We start from the raw sequence: 23,416 nt of genomic DNA, 5'->3' as shown, positions 1-23,416 counted from the left end.
AACTCGTACCACTGGGCACATACTGAGGCTGTATGAGTAGTTGACACAGTTTAGCCCAGAAAACAATTTGCAGTGACATCTGGTTAAGACTTCATAATTAATCATGATCCACAGTATAACGAGCCCACATTTCAAAAGAGCTGAAAAATGAGTGGTGAAGATTTTTCACCCAAACAGTTGTCACATGACATCTCGCCAGAGCTCCCACCCCGAGACACAGCAAAGGATTCGGGTGGTGTTTCAATAAACTCACCGAGAGTGTAAATATTCAAAGGGCTGATCTACGGTTTCATTTTTAAAAAGATGATTTATTCTTATTGTAGACCGTGTACAGAAGAAGCTTTGTGAAATACTCTGGTCGGCCGATCTTCATACATTTAATAATAATTATCACATACAACAACAAAATACATCAGTACTGTGTGTACAAATAAAAAACCCACATCATTGCTGTAAGTGTCACTATTACATTTATGTTAGAAGACTGTTTTAGATCAAAGTCATGAAGGTAACATTTTTGTATAATTTTTGTCAGTTTGTGACACCAAATTAAAAGTCTTTAAACGTAAAGTTGTCATGTGAAAATGTATCAAAGTCCTTCATCATGATCAACTATGAAGTTTAACTGATCCTAATGCTGTGCATGAAAAAAAAGAGCTTAATTTTAGTTATGTCTTATTTATAATGGGGTTTTACACACACACACACACACACACACACACACACACACACACACACACACACACACTGAGAGAGAAAAAGCAGCAGTAATAATTCTACGTAGTAATATTGTACACAAATATATATTAGAAACATTGTATGCACGACAGAATATGTATTGGAAACATTGCCTAATATTAATTTCTAATATTAATGACTTTTCGGTGCAGGCCTGTAACAATGCCTGCTAAATATTACCCTGATTATTATATAACAGGGAGCAGTGCGCATGAACAGAACAGAAAAAGTCGAACTTCATGTTGATCATTCAAAGATATTGTTTTCAGTTATCACTCAGGAGTGGAGGACGTACTTGTTGCAGTGGAGATATGGATTATTATTATGTTTACATGCCTCCTCCACGCTCAGGTTGGCCTGCGTTCTTTGATTTTATAATTTCGCTGTAATTTATCCGCCCTTACCCGTGTTCACAATTTCATGGCTCCATGTCGGAATATGTCGGGAAACTTTGAATTCTAGAAAGATTTATTTTACTGCGATGGTGAGAAAAACTGGTTGCTGTAGATCACAGTGGGACATGACCTGCTGGTGAATTAAATGTACAGCTGTATACATTTCCTCGTCTGATTCATTATGTGCACAAAAACTACTCAGATTACTTTAGTAAGGCACCAATTTTTTTTAAAATTTTTTTTTACACATTTTAGTATTTAGTAAATTTTAGGGAAATTTCACTGATCCAAACAGTTAAAGGAACCCTGTTTATTCAGAGTGTAGCATTAAGTCAACTAAACTTCTGTGATCTTGCTCCGATCAGTTACAGCGCATCCAGAAAGTATTCCAAAATGGATTCAATTCATTTTCACCTTAAATTCTACACACAATGACCCATAATTACAAAGTGAAAAATGTTTGAATGAAATTCTTGCAAATGTATTAAAAATTAAAAGGAATAAAAATGTACATAAATATTCAGTCTCTGTCCTGACACTCAGAATTGGAAGTGGAGGATGAAAGTAAGAAGCAGGGTCTTGAAATTGACAAAGGACTCCCAGACCACGAGAAACAAAATTCTCTATCCTACTATTGCTGTTTCCCTACTAGGGTGAAACCTCCTCCAAAAACCCAGGTGAGTAGTAGAAGTTTAGGCCCAGCAGGAACTGTGAGACTAGTCAGGGTCAAGAGAAAGATGAATGCAGGAATTTACAGAGACATCCTTAATGTTAACCACTCTGTTAATGTCCTTAAGATGCAAGACCAGAGCCCAGACTTGAACCTGATTGAACATCTCTGGAGAGATATGAAAATGGCTGTGCACCGATGCTCACCATGCAACCTGGTGGAGCAATCGAGCTTCTGCAAAGATGAGTGGGACAAACTTCCCAAGCTTCTAGCATCACACTCATGAAGGCTGGAATTGCTGTCAGAGGTGGTTCAACATAATATTTAGCAAAAGCTGTGAATACTTATGTACGTGTTACATTTTTGTTCTTTATTTTTAATACATTTACAGGAATTTAAGCTGTTTTTTCATCTTCTCATTAAGGGCTATAATGCAAAGAATTATGAGGTGAAAACAAATTGAATCCACTTTGGAATAAGGCTGTGACGGGACAAAATGTGAATACTTTCCAGATGCACTGCAGGTAACAGGTGTTGCTAATCACTTTGAGGTGCCTTGGTGTTAATGAGACAACAGAGGAGCAACAAAGAGACAGCCACAAAACAAGAATGGTTTTACAGGCGGGGGCCTCTTACAACAGGATTAAGATCGGTAGAGCCGTACAAAATGACCTCTGTCAGGCCACAGGTGCGAAGGTCTCGGACCAAACAATCAGAAACAGACTTCATGAGGTTGACCCACCGTCCTCTAGAGGGGCTTGTGATCACTGCCCCACACTGTGGAATACTGGGATGTGCCATATATATCAGAATCAGCAGGTCTACCACAGGTTCACCTTAAGCACATGTGACAGACACGGAGAAAGAAGGTTGTGCTGCCTGTAACTTTTTTTAGCATGACCGGTTTGGTGGCCATATGATGGTCTGAGCGATATAACCATAGAGGGACGCTCAGACCTCTTCAGGTTACACAGAGGCACCTGATCGGTATCGGGATGATAGACAGATCGTCAGACTTGACACATTGTCGGGGTTCTTCTTTATGCAGTGGCTGGTCTCATGTGGACTTCCTAGAGGATCAAGGACTCCATTGCCTGACCTGAAGCCAAAAAACATCTCTGGTTCATTATGTTTCGGTCCATCTGGCCCTGCCAGGTTGCATCTCAGACTGTCCAGGAGCTCAGTAAAGCCCTGGTCCAGATCTGGGAGGAGTTCCCCAGGACACCATCCTGCTCAATGTTGTCAGGCATGCATAAAAGCACATGAGGACCATACAAATTACTGGGTACTATTTTGAGTTGCTGCAATGACATTTCAGACTAGCCTCCTGTGTTTCTTTTCCACTTTTCATTTCCATCCCTGCCCTGATGTGGCATCTTTTAGTTGCTACCCAGTCCATATCAGTACAGATAGCCAGTTTTTCCCCAAGTGTTCCTTTATTATTTTTTATTTTTAGCAGTGTGGTGTAGAAAATATAACTCCACCAATTTTGAACACTTCCTCTGCAGCACTGGCTGAAATGAAGCCCTGAACCATAACAGAGCCTCCACCGGGGCTTACACATTGCTGTACACACTCACTTTTGTGCTGCTTTTCTGACAGTTTCACCTACAAATTTCAATACTTGTGTTCATCATACTGTAAGTCCAGTTGCCACAGATGTTTGTAGACGAGTGCTTGTGTAATTTGGCATAGATCACTTTTTTTCTTCCTTAAGATCGGCTCCATGACAGCTACGTGAGACCTTTCTAACGGCGCTCCAGTGAACACAAGCCGGATGAACTGAGGGTCCAGGAGCAAGTCTTAGCCTCTGTGTCTTTAAATGTTTCGCTGTTTCTTAAAGACATGGTTTTCAGATATTATCTGCTGTGTGTAGTTTTTTAGGCCTGACACTTCTTCTTTTGTCCTCCAGGTGTCCAGTTTCCTTCAATTCTTAAAGGTCAGATGTGTTCTGAGATATGTCAAGTTATTGGTGCAAAAAGACCATTCGATGCTTATCTTTGTGTTGTGTTTGTTATTTGTTTTTTATAGATTAGACTAAAGACGATGTAGTTTAAAATGAGTTCTTGTCTATGCTGTCCTCTCTTGAGTTTGGTGCTTTTTGATGCTTGAGTGCTTCATAGGTTAGTGTTGGGAAGCTTAACTAAAAACAAAAGCAAACAGCTCTGAAAATGGACCGGATTGAAAATGAGTGAAAAGCAGCTATGATGAAAAACTATTGAACCTCAGGCTCACTGTAAGCTCGTTGTTCTTTGTCCTTGGACGTGAATAAATCAAGAAATAAGTAAAGCAACGAGAGGTGTCTCAAGATGTTTGGATAGTACTGTGGAAGGACTTGACAGTTCATACAGAAAGCATAAATATAATTTTTTGGAATATAAAAGACCGAGTGTACAATTTGTCTGTATTAAAAAATATATAAACTGAGATTTTATTAAATAAAATAGTATTTAGCTAGTGGATCCGTGCCTGCTTGTGTTTTTTCTGTGCTTCTTTTTATTCAGCTGAAAGCTGAAGCTGAAAGCTGTCTCTCCAGGCTGGTCATCAGATAAAGGCAGTGCGCCTGGCTGACTGATAGTCATGCACTGCCATGAGAATAATGAGACTAATTTCCCTAGCAGATGACCGATAACTCCCAACAACCTTTGTGGAGGAGGGAAAAATGCAGTGATTTCACAGGCACTGTTATTCAGGATTGTTTTCTGCAGCGTGCAGGTTAGAAAGAAAAGGTTGAATGTATTTAGTGGACCATTCACAGCTGAGTGTGTAACCTGGTTTTTCCCTCTGATTATCTCTGCACATCTCTGAATATGAAATAAAGATGATGAAATTCTAATAAACAAAACTGCATTTTTTACAACAAGTGTTTTCCTAGCTGCTATGTGCACAGATGCATTTTAGTGCTCCACTTTGTGTCTGTGTCTGCCACTGAAACTGCATCCATGTGAACAGCCTGGAACAGAGCTGCAGTGGTCTAGCATGTGTGCTGCATAGTGGACTCATTGTAACCATGTGCCTTCTGTTTTGTGACAGGGATGTAACTGCAAAAGGCCAGCGGCTCCCCTGCCAGCTCCACATCCCAGCAGACAAAATGAAGGAGGAAATTCCACTCACATGACCTCGCACCACAAGTCTCCATCTTCGTCCGGTCTGAAGAGCAGGGCGACGTCTTAAAGGTCTCCTCCTTCTGTCAGCTTGCTCGGTAACATTTAAAAGGACAACAATCACTGCCCTGCAACACCTGGACAATTTACCTTACGACTGTTAACTACAACGACTGTTCTCCTGCTATTGCCCTTTCCCTCTTTTAAAGACATATTTTTTTATAATAAATGTTTATCCAAATATATCTATATTGAAGATTGAACTGTGGAACCCTGAAACTGAGTCCAGTCCCTGAGATTTGAATCTAACCGAATTCTCGTCAGACATTTTTTTGGATTAAGAAATTATTTACAGCTATGGATCTTGTAGGTTTTTCTATCAGGCTGCATGTGTTCCTCAGCACATGCCTGGGACTGGAGTTTTTAGGTACACCAGGTCAGTGGGCACGCTACCTCCGCTGGGATGCCAGCACCCGCGGTGACCTCAGCTTCCAGTTTAAGACAGAGGCCTCAGACGCACTGTTGCTGTACTTTGACGATGGAGGTTACTGTGACTTTCTACAGCTCTCAGTGGCGGAGGGACTACTGCGGCTGCGCTTCAGCATCGACTGTGCTGAGACCACTGTTGTGTCAGACAGACGGGTAGATGACAGCAGCTGGCACTTTGCCACCCTGAGCAGGTACAACCTGCGCACAGTGCTGGTGCTGGACGGCCAAGCCAAAGCAGGCGAGGTAAAGCCTCAGCGTCAGTTCATGAAAATAGTCAGCGACCTGTTCCTAGGTGGAGTGCCTCAGGATATCCGCAGCGGTGCACTTACACTGCCTACAGTGCGAAACATGCAGCCCTTCAGTGGCACAATCGCAGACCTCAAATACGGCATCTCACAGCCCCTGTTCCTAGGAAGCCTTAACGTGCCGCTGGAGTCGGAAGGATGGTGCACCGTGAACCCGTGTGAGAATGGTGGGATGTGCACAGTGGTGGACGGAGAACCGGTTTGTGACTGCTCCAAAACAGAATACAAGGGCCGCTTCTGCAGCGAAGGTAAAACACCTAGAAATCCTGCTGCTATTGATCCTGAAGGATTTAGACAGGACTAAAACTGCTAAAAAGTTTAAACTTGGCGTGTCAGCCTCTCAGTATCCTGGCGGTTGGTAGCGACGTCTTCCAGGGTATAGTTATGTTCCCCTTTTCTACTGTAATGAGACTTTATTTGAAAGATCTTCTGACATCTTCTGTTTCTGAAACAGCGTTTGTGTTAGCATGTGGCTAATAAGCAGTGTAACCCCGCCTATATTCTTACTCCTACGTGGTTTCGCTCTAAGAGGCAAAGCTGAACTAGCTCAAATAAGAATGGGCTTTAGCTGGGACAGTATATAGCCGACTTTAGTGAAAATAACTTCATAATAAGAATGTTAAAACATTGTCCTTTTGCACATAACTTGGCTTTTTTCCCTCCGCTGTCACAGCAGGAATCTGGGCGAGCGTGTGGATGTGTTTTTGTATGATTACACCATAAAATCAGAATCTAATCCAGCCACAGCTAGTGAAGTCCAGGTTAATGACATCGGCCCTGCAGGCAGTGATAAGGATGCCTTTCCAGAGAACGGGCCCCCCCGAGTCCCTTTTCTTTACCCAATCACACGATGGCAGGTGCTTTATATCACATCCTTTTGTGCTGACAATTTTGCTGGAGCTGTGTTTCAATTGCTTTACAGATGTGTGTAGCCAGGGTGAAATTGATTTCTATTTAAAGAAACCTCCTTTACTTATTTCCTCCCTACAGGCCAAATAAAAGGCACGTTGATTGACTTTACATAGAAACTTCTTGTCATTTGATAAATCCTGAGCTCCGAAAATTCGCTTCTTTCTCTGTGAACAGTACCACTGGTACATGAAATAGATCCCAGCACCTCTCCTTTTATGTGCGCTGAAAACTCTTTCCATGAATTTAATTATTCACAATCAATACACATTTGTCCAAACCACCATCCTTCAGCTACTAAGTAGACACAATAATCTGACTCCTTATAAGATAATCAATACCACTTAGATGAAAAAGTCCCTGGACTCTTTTTTTGTTTAATTAATTTAGATCAGATGTCATTTAAATACATTTATTCTTCTCTTTTCCTCTGTGTTTCGTAGACTTTGGCGTGCTTCTCTTAACCTTTCACAAATATAGAATTTCCATCCCATTTGGGCTGATGCCACATCCCCAGCACACAGACAAAGGCCAGGGAATCTGGAGTTTAAAGATTAGACTCTTTTAATCTGTCTTCGAGGTAGGAGGAGGTATGAGGGCTTTCCTTTTTCTCTCTGTCTTGGTGGTAGCTCAGCTGCTTTGCCTTTGTACAGCTGATTGAAGGAAGGCATTTAACTCACATGGAGGGAAGAAGTGTTTGTGCATTGATTCGTGTCTTTTGGTTGCTTTTGAGAACTGGAGAAGACTGCCTAACGTTTAACATCATGTGCAGAGTGGAGGACTGTCTGCTTGAGAGGGGAAGCCACACTTTCTGTATACTGACCTGTCTGCTCCCAGAGCCAGTCCAATATATAAGAACATTTTGTTATCCTGCTATCAGACCTGTTATTTGCCTTCATCCTTTACTATTTAGAAGATTTATAACAATTCTAAATGGGACATTTGGGCAGGGATCTTTCAGAATTTAGTTTAGTTTCCATTTAGTTTTTTGTTTTTTGTCTTAAAGCCTGATTCTTTGGGATGCGTTTGCTGACGTTTCCTACAATATGGTTTTTACATGAATAGAATGAAACCTATAAAGACATGTCTGTAGTCTCAGCTCAGGGAAGCATTTGTCCAAGTTTGTTCTGTCTTTAGACTGATGGATTAAAAAAATGATGGTAACTTAAGATAATGAATATGATAAAGGTGACGTCAGAAGATTATATTGCTGTAAGAGAGAGAGCCCACTTTTGAATCTGTTACCATCTAACCATCTGTCAAAACTGGCACAGTTTCAGGAAACAGAAGCAGATCAACACAGATACAAGTTTCTCTAGTTTTTTTTTACTCAGAATATTTTTATTGAACAATTGTGGATAAAGTTAACAAAACAAGAGAGAAAAAGACGAAGGGAAACATAAAAACAGGCTACACTGAATACAAAACAGAACTTCTCACGTTGGAACATAAAAAACATACAATTAACAAAGCGTTTCTCTAGTTTTTAAAACACATGAAGGTGGTGTAATAGGTGGTGTAATAGGTGAAGTAGTAGGTGGTGTAATATGTCGTGTTATAGGTGGTGTAATAGGTGGTGTAATAGGTGAAGTAGTAGGTGGTGTAATATGTGGTGTTATAGGTGGTGTAATAGGTGAAGTAGTAGGTGGTGTAATATGTGGTGTTATAGGTGGTGTAATAGGTGGTGTAATAGGTGAAGTAGTAGGTGGTGTAATATGTCGTGTTATAGGTGGTGTAATAGGTGGTGTAATAGGTGAAGTAGTAGGTGGTGTAATATGTGGTGTTATAGGTGGTATAATAGGTGAAGTAGTAGGTGGTGTAATATGTGGTGTTATAGGTGGTGTAATAGGTGGTGTAATAGGTGGTGTTATAGGTGGTGTAATAGGTGGTGTAATATGTGGTGTAATAGGTGGTATAATAGGTGAAGTAATAGGTGGTGTAATAGGTGGTGTAATAGGTGAAGTAGTAGGTGGTGTAATAGGTGAATTAATAGGGGAAGTAATAGGGGAAGTAATAGGTGAAGTAATAGGTGGTGTAATATGTGGTGTAATAGGTGAAGTAGTAGGTGGTGTAATATGTCGTGTTATAGGTGGTGTAATAGGTGAAGTAGTAGGTGGTGTAATATGTGGTGTTATAGGTGGTGTAATAGGTGGTGTAATAGGTGAAGTAGTAGGTGGTGTAATATGTCGTGTTATAGGTGGTGTAATAGGTGAAGTAGTAGGTGGTGTAATATGTGGTGTTATAGGTGGTGTAATAGGTGGTGTAATAGGTGGTGTTATAGGTGGTGTAATATGTGGTGTAATAGGTGGTATAATAGGTGAAGTAATAGGTGGTGTAATAGGTGGTGTAATAGGTGGTGTTATAGGTGGTGTAATATGTGGTGTAATAGGTGGTATAATAGGTGAAGTAATAGGTGGTGTAATAGGTGGTGTAATAGGTGAAGTAGTAGGTGGTGTAATAGGTGAATTAATAGGGGAAGTAATAGGGGAAGTAATAGGTGAAGTAATAGGTGGTGTAATATGTGGTGTAATAGGTGGTGTTATAGGTGGTGTAATAGGTGGTATAATAGGTGAAGTAATAGGTGGTGTAATAGGTGGTGTTATAGGTGGTGTTATAGGTGGTGTAATATGTGGTGTAATAGGTGGTGTAATAGGTGGTGTAATAGGTGGTGTTAAAGGTGGTGTAATAGGTGGTATAATAGGTGAAGTAATAGGTGGTGTAATAGGTGGTGTTATAGGTGGTGTTATAGGTGGTGTAATATGTGGTGTAATAGGTGGTGTAATAGGTGGTGTAATAGGTGGTATAATAGGTGAAGTAATAGGTGGTGTAATAGGTGGTGTAATAGGTGGTGTTATAGGTGGTCTAATAGGTGGTATAATAGGTGAAGTAATAGGTGGTGTAATAGGTGGTGTTATAGGTGGTGTTATAGGTGGTGTAATATGTGGTGTAATAGGTGGTGTAATAGGTGGTGTAATATGTGGTGTAATAGGTGGTATAATAGGTGAAGTAATAGGTGGTGTAATATGTGGTGTAATAGGTGGTATAATAGGTGAAGTAATAGGTGGTGTAATAGGTGGTGTAATAGGTGGTGTTATAGGTGGTGTAATATGTGGTGTAATAGGTGGTGTAATAGGTGGTGTAATATGTGGTGTAATAGGTGGTATAATAGGTGAAGTAATAGGTGGTGTAATATGTGGTGTAATAGGTGGTATAATAGGTGAAGTAATAGGTGGTGTAATAGGTGGTGTAATATGTGGTGTAATAGGTGGTGTAATAGGTGGTGTAATAGGTGGTGTAATAGTGGGCAGGCAGGTGGGTTTACTTCTAGATGGGCCCAACATAACTGTTACTCTCTTTGTTAAGCCTGTTATTGTTGCATTATTATACGCAGACCACTTGTGTATATGAACTGGTTCCTATATTGTGCTTTCCTACTCTGAGCACTCAAAGCTGTCCTCCGCACTCACTCACATTGGTGGCTTGCATCTCCTTTATAAATAAACTGAGGACTTTGCTATTTGGGAGAGTAGAGCTGCTACTCCTCCACATATTCTCTGTATGTATTGAATGTAATATTAACATGCTCAGCACTTTTATGGATTTGTATTCTCAGAAGTATGATGAATGGACTATAGAATAAATCCTTGGGACTAGTAGTCACCCATTATCAGTCATGTGGTGTGTGTACTGGTTAAAGTGGATTGTTTATGTATATCTTTGAGTGCGCAGAGTAGAAAAGCGCTTTATAAATACAGGTCCATTTACTGTTTACCTCAGCCTTATGTAATATATTCTGATGCAGTGTTTCCGAAATAATGACACCGATGTCTGAACAGCTAATGTGAAGCCAAAAGCTCAGGCTGCTCTGACACATAATGTGCAATGCAAGCAAACAGAAATAATAATAATTAAAAAATGTACGTTAAAAGATTATCATTAATTTAAAGATAAACGACACACACACACACACACACACACACACACACACACACACACACACACACACACACACACACACACACACACACACACACACACCTAACAACCTTTTATCTATTGACCCTTGTAGTTTGATAGGCTGCTTTCTCCCGACCTTGATTTGGAGCCTCCATGCTGGGACCCATTCCCATTGTTGATTTATGTCTGGCTCTCCCTCCTTTGCCGATCCGCCTGGCTGCCTTCTGCAGAGCAGTGATAGGTGAGGGATGCAGGGGCCTCTTCCAAACCAGAGAGAATTTAGATTAATTTTTGTTAAGGCATAAATGACATGCTTAATGAGGCTGGCTGGTATGGATTGGTCGATTGGCTGCTTTCTGAATACATTATGGAGAGAAACTGATATCTTACTGAAAGTAAACAAATACAGCTTTTAGCATATATTCTAAATTTATTCTTCTAAAACACGTGTAAATTATTTAGAGATAATGACCAATGTGATTAAAAAATGCAACTAAAAAGAATCTTACAATATAAATATCAGAAACCAATCTTTGTCAAGTTTCTTGTTGGCCTTTTCCAGCTTTTATCAGACAGATCAGTGAAGCAACAACAGGAAAGCAGGGCAGATATGTGGCAAAGGGTCACAGGTCAGACTTGAACTCAGGCCGGCCGCTTTCAGCCATATGGCATGTAGGCGCCGGCTCAATGCACTGAGCTAACCCGCTCCCCCCACTCCTCTTCACTTTCATTTGTGCTTTAGCCTTTCATTCTCACTCTACTCTGTCTTTGTGAATTATGCATCATCCCAAGCAGAAGGAGACTCAAAGCAGGAGAGATGTACTGTAGTAGTTAGCAGCCAGTTTACTCACAAACAATAAAGTGAATATCTATGAACAAGTGCCATGTGCAAAACATACAAGCCATCAAGTATGCAAGGAATACCACTTTGCACTTCGGAAGGTAATATAATTGTGACAAACATGTCTGTGGTCACATTTGCTAGTTTTAGCAGCTGACAGAGCAGGTGATCTGCTGTCTCCACTTCTGCCAGTGAGGTTTAAGAGCTGGATATGCCTACTTATCAACTTTACTAGCTCTTTCCACTTTTTCCAGCATATTGGGAACAGTAAGCTAATAGGATACATTAGATAGATACATGGTCGTTGTTTAAGTCTTCAATAAAAATTCTTAAAATTCAATATTAGTTTTTCGGCATGTCTGTTTAGGTTTGGCAGAAGATAAGCTGATTCTTTGCTGTGACAAAAAGCCGACATCTGATCGATGGTACTTTATTTAGAAGCATGTGCACTTGGTTTTAAACTCATTAAAACAAAGATGCACCTTTGTGTGTTAAAAGTATCTGAGGAATGTGCGATGCAGTAAAACAGCGCTAATTGTTTAACCACTTTAAGTCAACCAGGTTACTGAGAAACCAGTAACTCAGAGGTCGTGCCACATTTTAGCCACATACCAAACAAGCGTTGTTTGAGAAACTAAAAGAAGCAGGTAACAGTGATTTCATTATACTGAGCTACCAGCTGTACTGAACCTGGACATGAGCAGGTAGCTTCTGCTGCACGGCTCAGCTGTGTGTTCATATGAACATGAACCATGGCGGCTGGTGGAAACTTAGTTCTTTAGGTCCCTGAATGGTGAATGTGTGTGTAGATAAGTGGTCAGTGTATTGGTTTACCTTTTGTGTTTCTAATTTGCAGAAAAAAAAATCAGTTAGCCAACAATGATGATAGAAAGTAGGTTTTGAATGCCTCATTAATCACTGCGCTCTCACACTTTTTCCTGTACATCATGAATCATCCCTTTAAGTAATCCACTTTCAGCTCTAATCCTCTCCTATCCTCACGTCACCTTTCGGGTACTGAATTAAAAGCAGCACAACCTTACTGGTAGCTGTGTATCCACTGATGAATAAACAGATTTGTCAAAGTCCTCGTGAATCACCTCAAAGTGTTTAGTAAGTAATTTGTAAAAAGCAATTTCTGAGGTGAGCTGGAGAAAACAGAGAGTGTTCAAAGGTTCCTGATTCGGTAGTTGTATTGAATTAAATGCTACGAGGCTCCCAGTGGACATCTGTGAGTGTTTGACTGGTTTGTTGACTGGAACCTTCATCAAAAATGTATGTGTTCAAATCTTTCTCTGTGTCTCTCCTTTGCTGCAGACACACACACACACACACACATGCGCACACATGCGCGCGCACACACACACACACATGCGCGCGCACACACACACACACACATGCACACACACACACACATACACACACACACACATACACACACACACATGCACACACACACACACATACATGCACACACACACACACACACATGCACACACACACACACATACACACACACACACACACACACACACACACATGCACACACGCACACACACACAGGTGCACACACACACACACACACACACAGGTGCACACACACACATGCGCGCGCACACACACACACACACACATACACACACACACACACACACACACAGTTGTTGAATTTTACTTGAAATAGTCTTTCGGCACTTGGAAAGTTGGATCACCTGATGCTACTGTAGCACATTTTCTAACCCCCTATCTTGTACCACTGATAGTGGTCTACAGTCCAGAACAATCTACTTTGTGAGAGAATTTGTATGTTTGTCCGATGTTGACTAACAAATTGTGCTCCTGAAGCCAGTTATTTCATCAAGTTTGGGCTGCTGACACCTTTTTTGGTACGCTAACTGCTAGCGCTAACAGCTCCCACAGTTTGTGCTCGCTGCAACGTGTTTTGCATTTAGATGGTAACGTAATGTTAAAGTGCTTCGTGGTATGCAGTGGTATTGAAATGAAGTTTGCCTCCGATCGGTCCTGGCAAAGCGACCGTGGCTCAGGGGGTTGGGAATCGCATCTGTAACCGGAAGGTCGCCGGTTCGATCCCTGGGCTCTCTGTCCTGGTCGTTGTGTCCCTGGGCAAGACACTTTACCCTACTTGCCTACTGGTGTTGGCCAGAGGGGCCGATGGTGTGATATGGCAGCCTCGCTTCTGTCAGTCTGCCCCAGGGCAGCTGTGGCTACAACTGTAGTGTGTGAATGAATAGTGGTATTGTAAAGTGCTTTGGGTGCCTTGAAAAGCACTATATAAATCCAATCCATTATTATTATAAAGCGCTTTCTTCTGATTCTTTGTAGCTCTGATGTGTAATCGGTATACCAGGAAATCGTATATACACTATACACTACCATTTTAGAACACCCCAATTATCCAGTTTTTTATTGAAAACATTTTATTTTTTATTTTTTATTTTAATATCTGATTCACTTACAATGAAAGCATAGTACAAATAACCTATAGACCTTCTAAACTTTTGACTCATCAAAGTAGCCCCTTTGGCAGATATAACAGCTGAAAACACCTGTGGCTTCTGTCTACAACAGAAATCAGATATTCTCCCATATCTGTAGCAGAAGTTCCCATAAATGTGGACCTTGTAGGTTGCTTTGGTTTCACTCTTCTGTCCAGTTCATCCCAAACCAGCTCGATGGGGTTTACGTCTGGAGACTGTGCTGGACACTCCATGTTTTCAAGCTCACCATCTTTATTCCTGAGGTAGTTCTGGCACAGCTTCAACTTATGTTTGGGGTCATTATCTTGCTTCATCATGAGGCAAGATAATGGTCGGGTTCATGCCCCGACCTAGTTGGCACCATACCAGAGGGTGCTGCATGAATGCTGTGGTAGCTGTTTTGGTTCATGGTGCCTCCCACTCTACAAGTCGCCGACCCTGGATCCAGCAAACAGCCCCAGATCATCACACTTCCTCCTCCATGTTTGACAGGTGATGACACACACTGTGGAACCATCCTTTCACCTACTCGACGACAAAGATCCTGTGTGATGAACTGAAGATTTCACATTTGATCCATCGGTCCATAATACCTTCTTCCAGTCTTCAGCAGTCCAGTGTTGGTGTTGCATGGTACAGACAAGCCTCTTTGTCTTGCCTGGCTTTCTCGCTGCAACTCATCCTGTCAAACCTGCAGCTTGAAGTCTTCTCTTCACAGCTGAAACAGACTTTCTTACTACGAGCACTGTTAAGCTGCTTGAAGCTGTTGTCCTGTGAGCCGCCATCACATGACCTGATTCAGTCGTGTCTCTGGGTCTGTCAGACTCTTCCTGTCACAGTTTGTTTCATAGTGCAGAAGGAAACTGGACTCACTGACACCTTGACTTTCTTTGCAGTCTCTCTGTAGGACAGACCTACATTTATAAGAGTTATGATGGTCCGTCTCTCTTCCATTGTTAATTGCCTTTTTCTCACCCTGTTTGTACCAACACACTGCTTTCTGCAGCACAGTACTGTTCAGCTGATGCTGACGAGGGTACCACAGTGTGTCCAACACTGCTTTATGCAGACAGACGGGGCTGTAAGTAATCCAGAAAGGTTGGAACACCTGTAGGAATTAGTAGCACCAGCTTCCAAGGCTTGAAAGCTGGTGATACCTGGTGATCCTTCTCCCAGGTGAGGGAGCCAATGAAGCATGTGGATGGCAGGATGTTTTCTGGTTCGGCCGTTTCATCCTCTGAGGCAAAGTCAAAATATCCAAAAAGCAGTGACCATGGAGCCTGATGAGAATTCAATCATTTAGATCATAGGTGTCAAACTCTGGCCCGCGGGCCAAATTTGGCCCGCAGCCTAATTACATTTGGCCCGCGAAGCCATACCAAATTACTATTAGAGCTGGCCTACTGGTATTATACAGCTAATATATATATTGTTTAGTATTAAGCTTTGCTTGTTCCATATTCAGTTTTTCAGCAAAACTTGTTTGAGTCCATAAGAAAAGATTCATTCTTATATCTGGAGGAAGATTTTTTTTTTTCAATAAATATTAATGTTAGCCCACGACTTTGTTCCAGTTTTGAATTTTGGCCCACTGTGTATTTGAGTTTGACACCCCTGATTTAGATATTTCTGAACAGACTAAACGACAAATGGGTGTTTGGGTGTTGCCACAAACAATGTTGCTACTCCTCTAATGCTAACTTTACAGCTTGCGGCTCCCATTTTCTGACATTACAATGGCGCTCATCAACAGTTAGATGACAGGAAAAAAAGAGCAAGGCTATAGTTTACTTTCTAGAGTGGACCGTTGGGAGAGGGGTGTACCAACACCAGAGGTAGAGGCGTCAACTTCAGTAATAAAATTTGCAAATCCTAGGAAGCGCTGAAACTGCTTCTGAGTCGTGAGGGTGTGCCAGTTCACGGCTGCTTTGACTTACTCCAGATTGGTCTTCATTTGCCCACCCTCAAATACAAAACCAAGTAAGGTGACCCATGGGACTCACATTTCTCTGCTTTAACATATAACGAGTTCTCCAGTAGACTCTGTAGCACATGCCACAAATGGACATGGTGTTTCTTCAGACTTCTGGAAAAGTTTAGGATATTGTAGAGATATACAAACATTAAGAGATAAGGGAAATCACAGCATTAGTGGCTAAAACACTGCAGGGTGCTTGTGAGTCCAAAGGGCATAGAAACTTAAAATACTTACAATTTGTAAGGTTTGTGAAAACAGTGGCCCTTTGAAGTTATTAGAAAGCTGAACTTTCAGAGGGAGTTGATTTTTTTTTATTGTAATTTGGTCCGAAATGTGGTAATTGATGCATGGCCTGAGACTGTTGTCTTTCTAAGCGACAAAGAAGAATCCTGCAACCACAGGAGAAGAGGATGGTATGTACTCAAGGTGATAGAAGTTACATAATCTGCTGTAGGCAACAGAGTACAAGAAGGAGATCTATGGAAGAATCCTAGGTGGTGGGAGAGAGTGTTTTATCTTTACTGAAGACTGTTGGAGAACATGATATGCTTGTGATACCAAGGATAGGTGGGCTGCTCTGGATTCTGACTAGCAGGTGGAACAGCAGACTGGAGACAATGTGATGAACAAAACAGGCTGCAAAATCTAAAAGATTGCATGCTCATGGTGATTGCTGGAAATAACATGGAGGAGTCTGGTGGTTACTGTAGCGATAATGTGACCATCTATTGAAGATGCTGTAATGGGAGTGTATGGGTGTGTGTTCTTCTGTGGGTACCCTCCATGTCTGAGTGGATGTGTGCTGTATGTTGATATATGTCTGTCTTGTATGGGTGTGTCTGTGTTTGAATTGGGAACAGGACCATGCGTTTCTGCAGAATTTCCTGAGGAAGCTGGTCATTGAAACTGAAGTCTGTCCTGTCAGTTTCTGGTCATGTCTCTTAACCAGTTCTCTTCATCTAAGTTTAGCTGTGTACACATTACAATGCTACTTTCAAAAGAACGTTATTTGGATTTCAGTATATTACAAGACTTTTACAGTTGAGCTTTAGTCATTAAACACGAGGCAAAGGATCAAATGTGACAATCAGAACTTTCAAAAGTAAGTTAAAGAACTATTAATACTACTAATGTAATATAGTAGATAAGAGGAGAAATACACACAAGGTTATTTTGGTCTCCTAACCACATGGAGACAGTCCACCAAATCATCAAGCTACTAAAGCAGTTATTCAGTACAGATGCAATCAGACTGCTGCTCCACACACCTGGACAAGAAGCAAACTGTTAAGAGAGCTGGTTTTCAAATTTGTGCAAACCCTCTCTTTATTGTGCAGGTTCAACACAGGTCATCAGTTCCAAGACTACGGTGCACCTGGAAAATATCCACAGCACTTCACTTGCTCCACATTTTGTCATGTTACAACTTTATTCCAAAATGGACTTTGGGGTGGCTGTGGCTCAGGTGGTCGAGCAGATCAGCTACTGATCGGAAGGTTGGTGGTTCGATCCTTGGCTTCCCCAGTCTGCATGCCGAATATCCTTGGGCAAGATACTAACCCTGAGTTGCCCTCCGATGCGTTCATCGTGTGAATGTAGTTCAGTTTGCACTTGTGTTTAGAAGTGCTTGTGTGAATGAGGCATGTTGTATAGAGTGCTTTGAGTACTCCAGGAGAGTAGCAAAGCACTATATAAGAATCAGTCCATTTACCATTAAATTAAAAAAGTTAAACAAACAGTTTTTAAACATAATAAACCAAAAATTATAACATGTACATAATTATTCACAGCCTTTGCTTAGTACTTTGTTGAAGCACCTTTAGAGATTTACAATTGCAGCCTGAAGTCTTTATGAGTATGATGCTACAAGCCAGGCACACCTATTGTCTCAAAATATTCTTTGCTGAACCTCTCAGGCTCCACCAGGTATGATGTGGAGCATCTGTGTCATTTTCAGATCTCTCCAGTGTTCAACTGGGTTCAAGTCTGGGCTCCAGCTGGGCCATGCAGAAACACTCAGTGAGGTCCCAAACCCATTTCTTTCTTATCTTGGCTGTGTGCTTGGGGTTGTGGTCCTGTGGGAAGATAAACCTTTGCCCCGCCAGAGCGCTCAGACCAGGTCATCATCAAGGATGCCTCTGTACGCTGCTGCATTGAACCTTTGACTCTGAATAGTCTCTCAGATCCCGCTCCTGAAAGTCTTCCCCACAGCATGATACTGCCACCCTCATGCTTTACTTCTGAAGGCTGTTAACTGTTACCATTCATATTAAAGAATATGTTTTATTTAAAATGTCCCACAGTATTTTAAGTGTGGTACAAAGTATCCATGAAACGCATCTTGGTTTTCTTTTTCTTTCTTCTTTGTTCAGCAGTTATTGCTTTCTACCCAACTTCATTATCAGTCTATTTTCTCACCTGGTTCTCACTGCATATGCACATTTGATAACAGCATAACACACTGCTTAGTTATGTGAAATAACCAGTAATAACCAATAATCAGTGAACATACTCAAACAGGGGCTACAGGGGCTGTCAAAGTACGGAGGCATCCGTGATGATGACCTGGTCTGACCACTACCACTACAAGTCCATCGCTGCTTGTTTCTTTTCCTCCTCTCCTTCACTATCGTCCTCTGTCACTCAAAAGGTAAAATGAACAGGGAAACAGATTTACACTCCAATAAGGTTTATAGCAATATTCTAATATTGAATAAGGGCTGTTGGACAATAGCTAATGTCCATCTAACTTAGAGCTGGGCGATATGAGATTTTTTCATATCACGATATGTTTTTTTCATTTCAGGCGATAACGATATCTATCACGATATAAGCCAAATAACTATATTTGTAAGATTTAAATGTGCCGTTGCTCACAAGTAAAATGTGAAATAATCAGCAGCTTGTTTTTAAATATTTATTTCCCATAATAAGTTCAACAGGGTAGATGTACTTAAGGAACATGAGACTTTTTCAGATAAATAAAGGCAAATATTGCAAACTACACAAAAGGCAGCCGCTAAAGCGTTTAAGTTTCAAAATAGAACAAATGAAACAGACTAAATTGTCAATTCCACTTAGAAACAAAATATTAATTCTAAAAATAAATCTTAGTTTGTTTTACAGAAGAACAGACAAAACTGACTAACTTTTGTCAATATCAAAGAAACTGAGAACTAAAAGGAAATTCTCAATCTCTCCTTGTTGTATAGCTGAGCTTTTCAAACAGTTGTAACAGTTACTTTAGTCTGACAAAAGCCGAATGACGAATTAGCGCTTCCAGTCAGAGACTGAGGCTACGTCCACACGTACACGGGTATTTTTGAAAACTGAGATTTTCCGTTTTCGTTTTAAAAAAGAATCCCGTCCACACATAAAGGCAGAAATGAAGGAAAACGCTGCTATGAACATGCCAAAGCAGCAGGTGGCACTAGATTCCTAACCGTGCCGAAATGTTGGCCAATCAGAAGTCTAGAAGCCTCGGTGGGAAAAAGTAAACAAAGCTGGGGCATAGAAGCAGAACCGAGTCGTATGTGTGGAGGGACAGTAACTGTGTGTATATGTAAGCATTTAAACACTGCAGAGAGTAGAATTAACAGTATTGTAGAAATTCATTTCACCGAAACAATAACGTGGCGCACAGTGTGACGCATGCACCAGTTTATTGTATTTCCAGACTTGCTTTCGGCACAATTTACAGTGCACGCTACTCTGTTTTTTGTCAGACTTGAAATAGCCGAAATACCTTCACACTACGGAACTTCTATGGCTCTTCCGTTCGACAATCTCTCCGGCGTTGGAACCATCATCTGTTTTCTCTTCGGTCACGCTCGGTTGATTTTTCTAGTCGGCACACTCATTTCCTCCATTACCCGCTGGCTGCTTCCCAAACAAACACACGTGCGGCTTGGCACTTGTGCTGTACGTAACAAGTCACGCGACGTGACGCTGCGGCTGTGATTGGTTCGGCTCTGCGCTACTTAATTTGGATTGGCTGACCTTTTTTTTTTTCTTTTTTTTTTAAGAGGACAAGAGCGGCGAGGTCTATCGCGATAGCTTAATTTCTCTATCGAGTAAAAGTTATATCGCGATACATATCGTTATCGTTCTATCGCCCAGCTCTAATCTAACTGTACTGTAAACAATCACCTAAGCCCAGTTTGACCACATTAAGAAACTGTAACAAACGAAGACAATAAAGTACATCAGTTCCTTGGCCAGCAGACTGAAGGTTAAAGTTACAGTTAAAGTTGGCTAATGTTAGCTAACGTTTTAACACTGTTTAGAGAGCAAGTCTACATAAACAGACACTTCTAAGTCATATGAATGACTCTGCGTTTTTGCACTTTTGCTTGCTAGTGTTTCAGGTAATGTTTGTTTTCAATCTGCATCACTGATTTCTGTCATGAAATGAACCTTTGACTTTCTTTCTACTGCACCAACACATCTTATTTACTAATGATAAGCCTGCACACAATGCCTCTTAGTGAGTGATTTTATTTATATAGTGCCAAATCACAACAACAGTCACCTCAAGGCACTTTATATCAAGACATTAAAACTTTGTTTTATTCTAACTTTTACTGTCTTCAGTAGACAAGCTGTCAAAATGTAACATTAGAAAACAATGTCAGAAAATGATACTGAAATTCATTGCTATTGCCATTGTTAGCTGGAGCACTTCATAAAGGGGTTTAAAACCTACCAATGGTTCCTCCGACTTTCTTTGTCTTCTTCTGAGAGTCACGTCATTCCCTCTGTGAATGATTCTGCCAGTTCTCCGAAGGCTGTGCTCTGCTTCACTGAATTACAGAAAGCTTGAAACTCTTTGTGGAGAATTTCAAGTAGTGACAGACATGCATCAAAACTGGATCGTTTTTTTATCTATCGACTCCAGAACGTCCACCATAACGTTGGAAATGAAAACTAACCAGTCAAATGTTGGTAATCACTGGTGTGCCATCATATTCAATACTGCCGAGACTTTCATTGAAATATGTCGTTATTACAGCTTGTTGTGCACACACACACACACACACACACACACACACACACACACACACACACACACACACACACACACACACACACACACACACTTCCTCCCCCTGATTACCACTGGATCAGCTTGTTTGACATTTGAGCACAGTTGACAGTCTTCACTTTAAACTGAATTAATATGTAATGTATATCAGATTGACTTCCATCTGCCTGCGTTCGTGTTAACTCCCTAACATGCCCAATTTGTCCATGCTAAGAGGATTTAATGGATCGCAAGTCAGTCACACCATTGCTTCATTTCTGTGAGTGGCCCAAACGAATACAGGAAGATATTCTTCACTGATCTAAGAGCAGAATTGGTTTTTAACCAAGAACATTGTATCTTTTGCTGCTAACTAAACCTATGAGCTGCTCCAGAATAAACTCACTAGTCTGTTTTTGCAAAATATCTTTGCATTCGTGACAGCTAGAATTTGTCATAACTCACTTGCATGACTTTTTTCTTTCTCTTTTTTTGTTTTTACCATTTTACCTTTTTAATATATTTTATATATTGTATTTGATAAATAAGAATTGACTCATCTGTCAGTAATAATGGATAAGAGCTAAAGTTTGGGTCAAATATTTAATTAAATGTAACCTAATTGAGTGTATTTAATTAGGTTAACATAACAACACTGCTTTACTTGTCTATAGTCTTTTACTTTTTCAAAATGCAGATAATAAAAAAATCAATCAAACTAGTTTATATATCTGTGATTAGGGCTGGGCCATATTATACCGTTCACGGTAATACCGGTATAATGTTAGGCAACGATAGGAAAATGAAATATCGCGATAGAATGGGAGTAAAACGCGCATGCGCAGTGCCTTTGTTTTCATACGCACATGGCCGATTGTTGAGTGAAACAGATGAACCAGAATTGGTTTGTAAAAATGGTGCAACTTCCGTGATGTGGAACTGGTTTGGTGTTTGTCCGTCAGATACACAACAAAGCACATTTTTTTGCAGAACATGCAAGCGGCCGTTGTTATTGTCGTATTTGTCGGACTAAGATGCTCTTAAATCTGGGAGTAATCTGGGTCCTAAACTCCGTCTTTTTCAGGTCAAACAACACTGCAGCATCACTTAGAGTTAAAAACTGTCTAAATTCTTTCATCTTTAATAAAACGATCAGCATTGCTGCTTTACCAGGTGTAACTATAAAGTTTAACTTCCAGGCATCCATGAAAACAAAAGTTATTACATTTAACGGAGTTAGAAGTTAGCAGGAAGCTAGCGGAAGTTAGCTCGCTAGTTTAGCTAGTTACCTAAGCATGATATTGCATGTTCTGACTGAGAGATTTCTGAAAAAAATCAAACGTACAGCTCTGCTATCACTTCCAACATAAATGAAGACAGGAAACTAAACAGCAGTGACGTTTGTAGGGTTACTGAAGTTGGGCTAGCTGCTATATAATGATGTGCTACGTGATCGCTAGCGACACAGCTATGTTAGCATAAACAGTGAAGCTGGAGGACGAACACTAACACTTTTCCACTTATAAAAGTTAACGTGAAGGTTCTTCATGGTTAGAGACAAATGCAATCGCATGGCAGGATGCTGTAAACGGACCAAACTTCAGTCAGGAGAACAACTGAGATAATCCATCCACAATACGAGGTTAGTCATTAATATACTGCAACAACATGGGAATAGAGCAGCTGCCAGAGAATTCAACATTAATGAATCAATGGTACAGAAGTGGAGGAAGCAAGAAGAATGAGTTTAATAAAATTTGATTCATCTGACTGCTTTGTTTCGCTTAATGTGCCTTATAATCCCGTGCACCTTATGGTCCGAAAAATGCGTACTGCACACTGCAGTTTAATGTTGCAAAGCACCTCTTTTTAACTTCAGTGGATATTATATATGGTTATGCTCAGGATATGTCAGCCCATTTCTACATGAAATGCCTTTTGGTTAAACTTTCAGCAAGGAATTTGCATTTGCACTGTTACATTTTTATAAAGCTTTAATGTACATAAAAACCAGCTTCTTGTTTAAGTGAAAATAAATGGAAGGTTGTGTTTTTGCGCTAGTAATGTTGTGGAGTTGTATTTTGTCTCGCATCAATTATATCGTCGGTTATATCGTTATCGCAAATTTTCAAATATATATCGTGATAAATATTTTTGGCCATATCGCCCTGCTCTATCTGTGATTGGTTCAGAAAATGTTTTTGATTAAATTGGGCCTGTTAGAAAACCTGATTAAAAAACTTAAAGTGAATTAACACTAATTCAAATATCATCCCATTTTGCTTTTGAGACTACCATATTTCTCAAGACAATGGTGTGGCAGATCACATTTCAATATTTCCCTAGTTACCTGTAAATCACCGGTGTCAACAAAAGTTAGATAGCTGTTCTGTTCAGTCTTATAATGCCAGTTTACAACAACAGCTGTCTCAAAGCAAGCCTTACTATATTAGAAAAGCCCAATGATCAGATGATCTCTTATGAGCAAGCACTTGGGAGAATTGATAAG

At 40.6% G+C, this 23,416-nt stretch overlaps 1 protein-coding gene across 1 annotated transcript in view; it reads left to right on the top strand.

The window, feature by feature from the left end:
* LOC145422598 (neurexin-3a-like) overlaps nt 1-23,416 on the top strand; it is a 45,202-nt gene that overhangs the window by 5,654 nt on the left and 16,132 nt on the right. The window contains exon 2 of the mRNA XM_080294141.1: nt 4,837-5,949. Coding sequence (XP_080150267.1) covers nt 5,265-5,949 — 685 coding nt within the window. The 5' untranslated portion in view covers nt 4,837-5,264. The remainder of the gene's footprint in view (nt 1-4,836; nt 5,950-23,416) is intronic.

The sequence above is a fragment of the Astatotilapia calliptera genome, chromosome 19, assembly GCF_964374335.1.
Source record: "Astatotilapia calliptera chromosome 19, fAstCal68.1, whole genome shotgun sequence".
Classification (NCBI taxonomy): Eukaryota; Metazoa; Chordata; class Actinopteri; order Cichliformes; family Cichlidae; genus Astatotilapia; species Astatotilapia calliptera.
The sequence above is the reverse complement of the archived record's forward strand: the minus strand, read 5'-3'. Positions and strand labels throughout refer to the sequence as shown.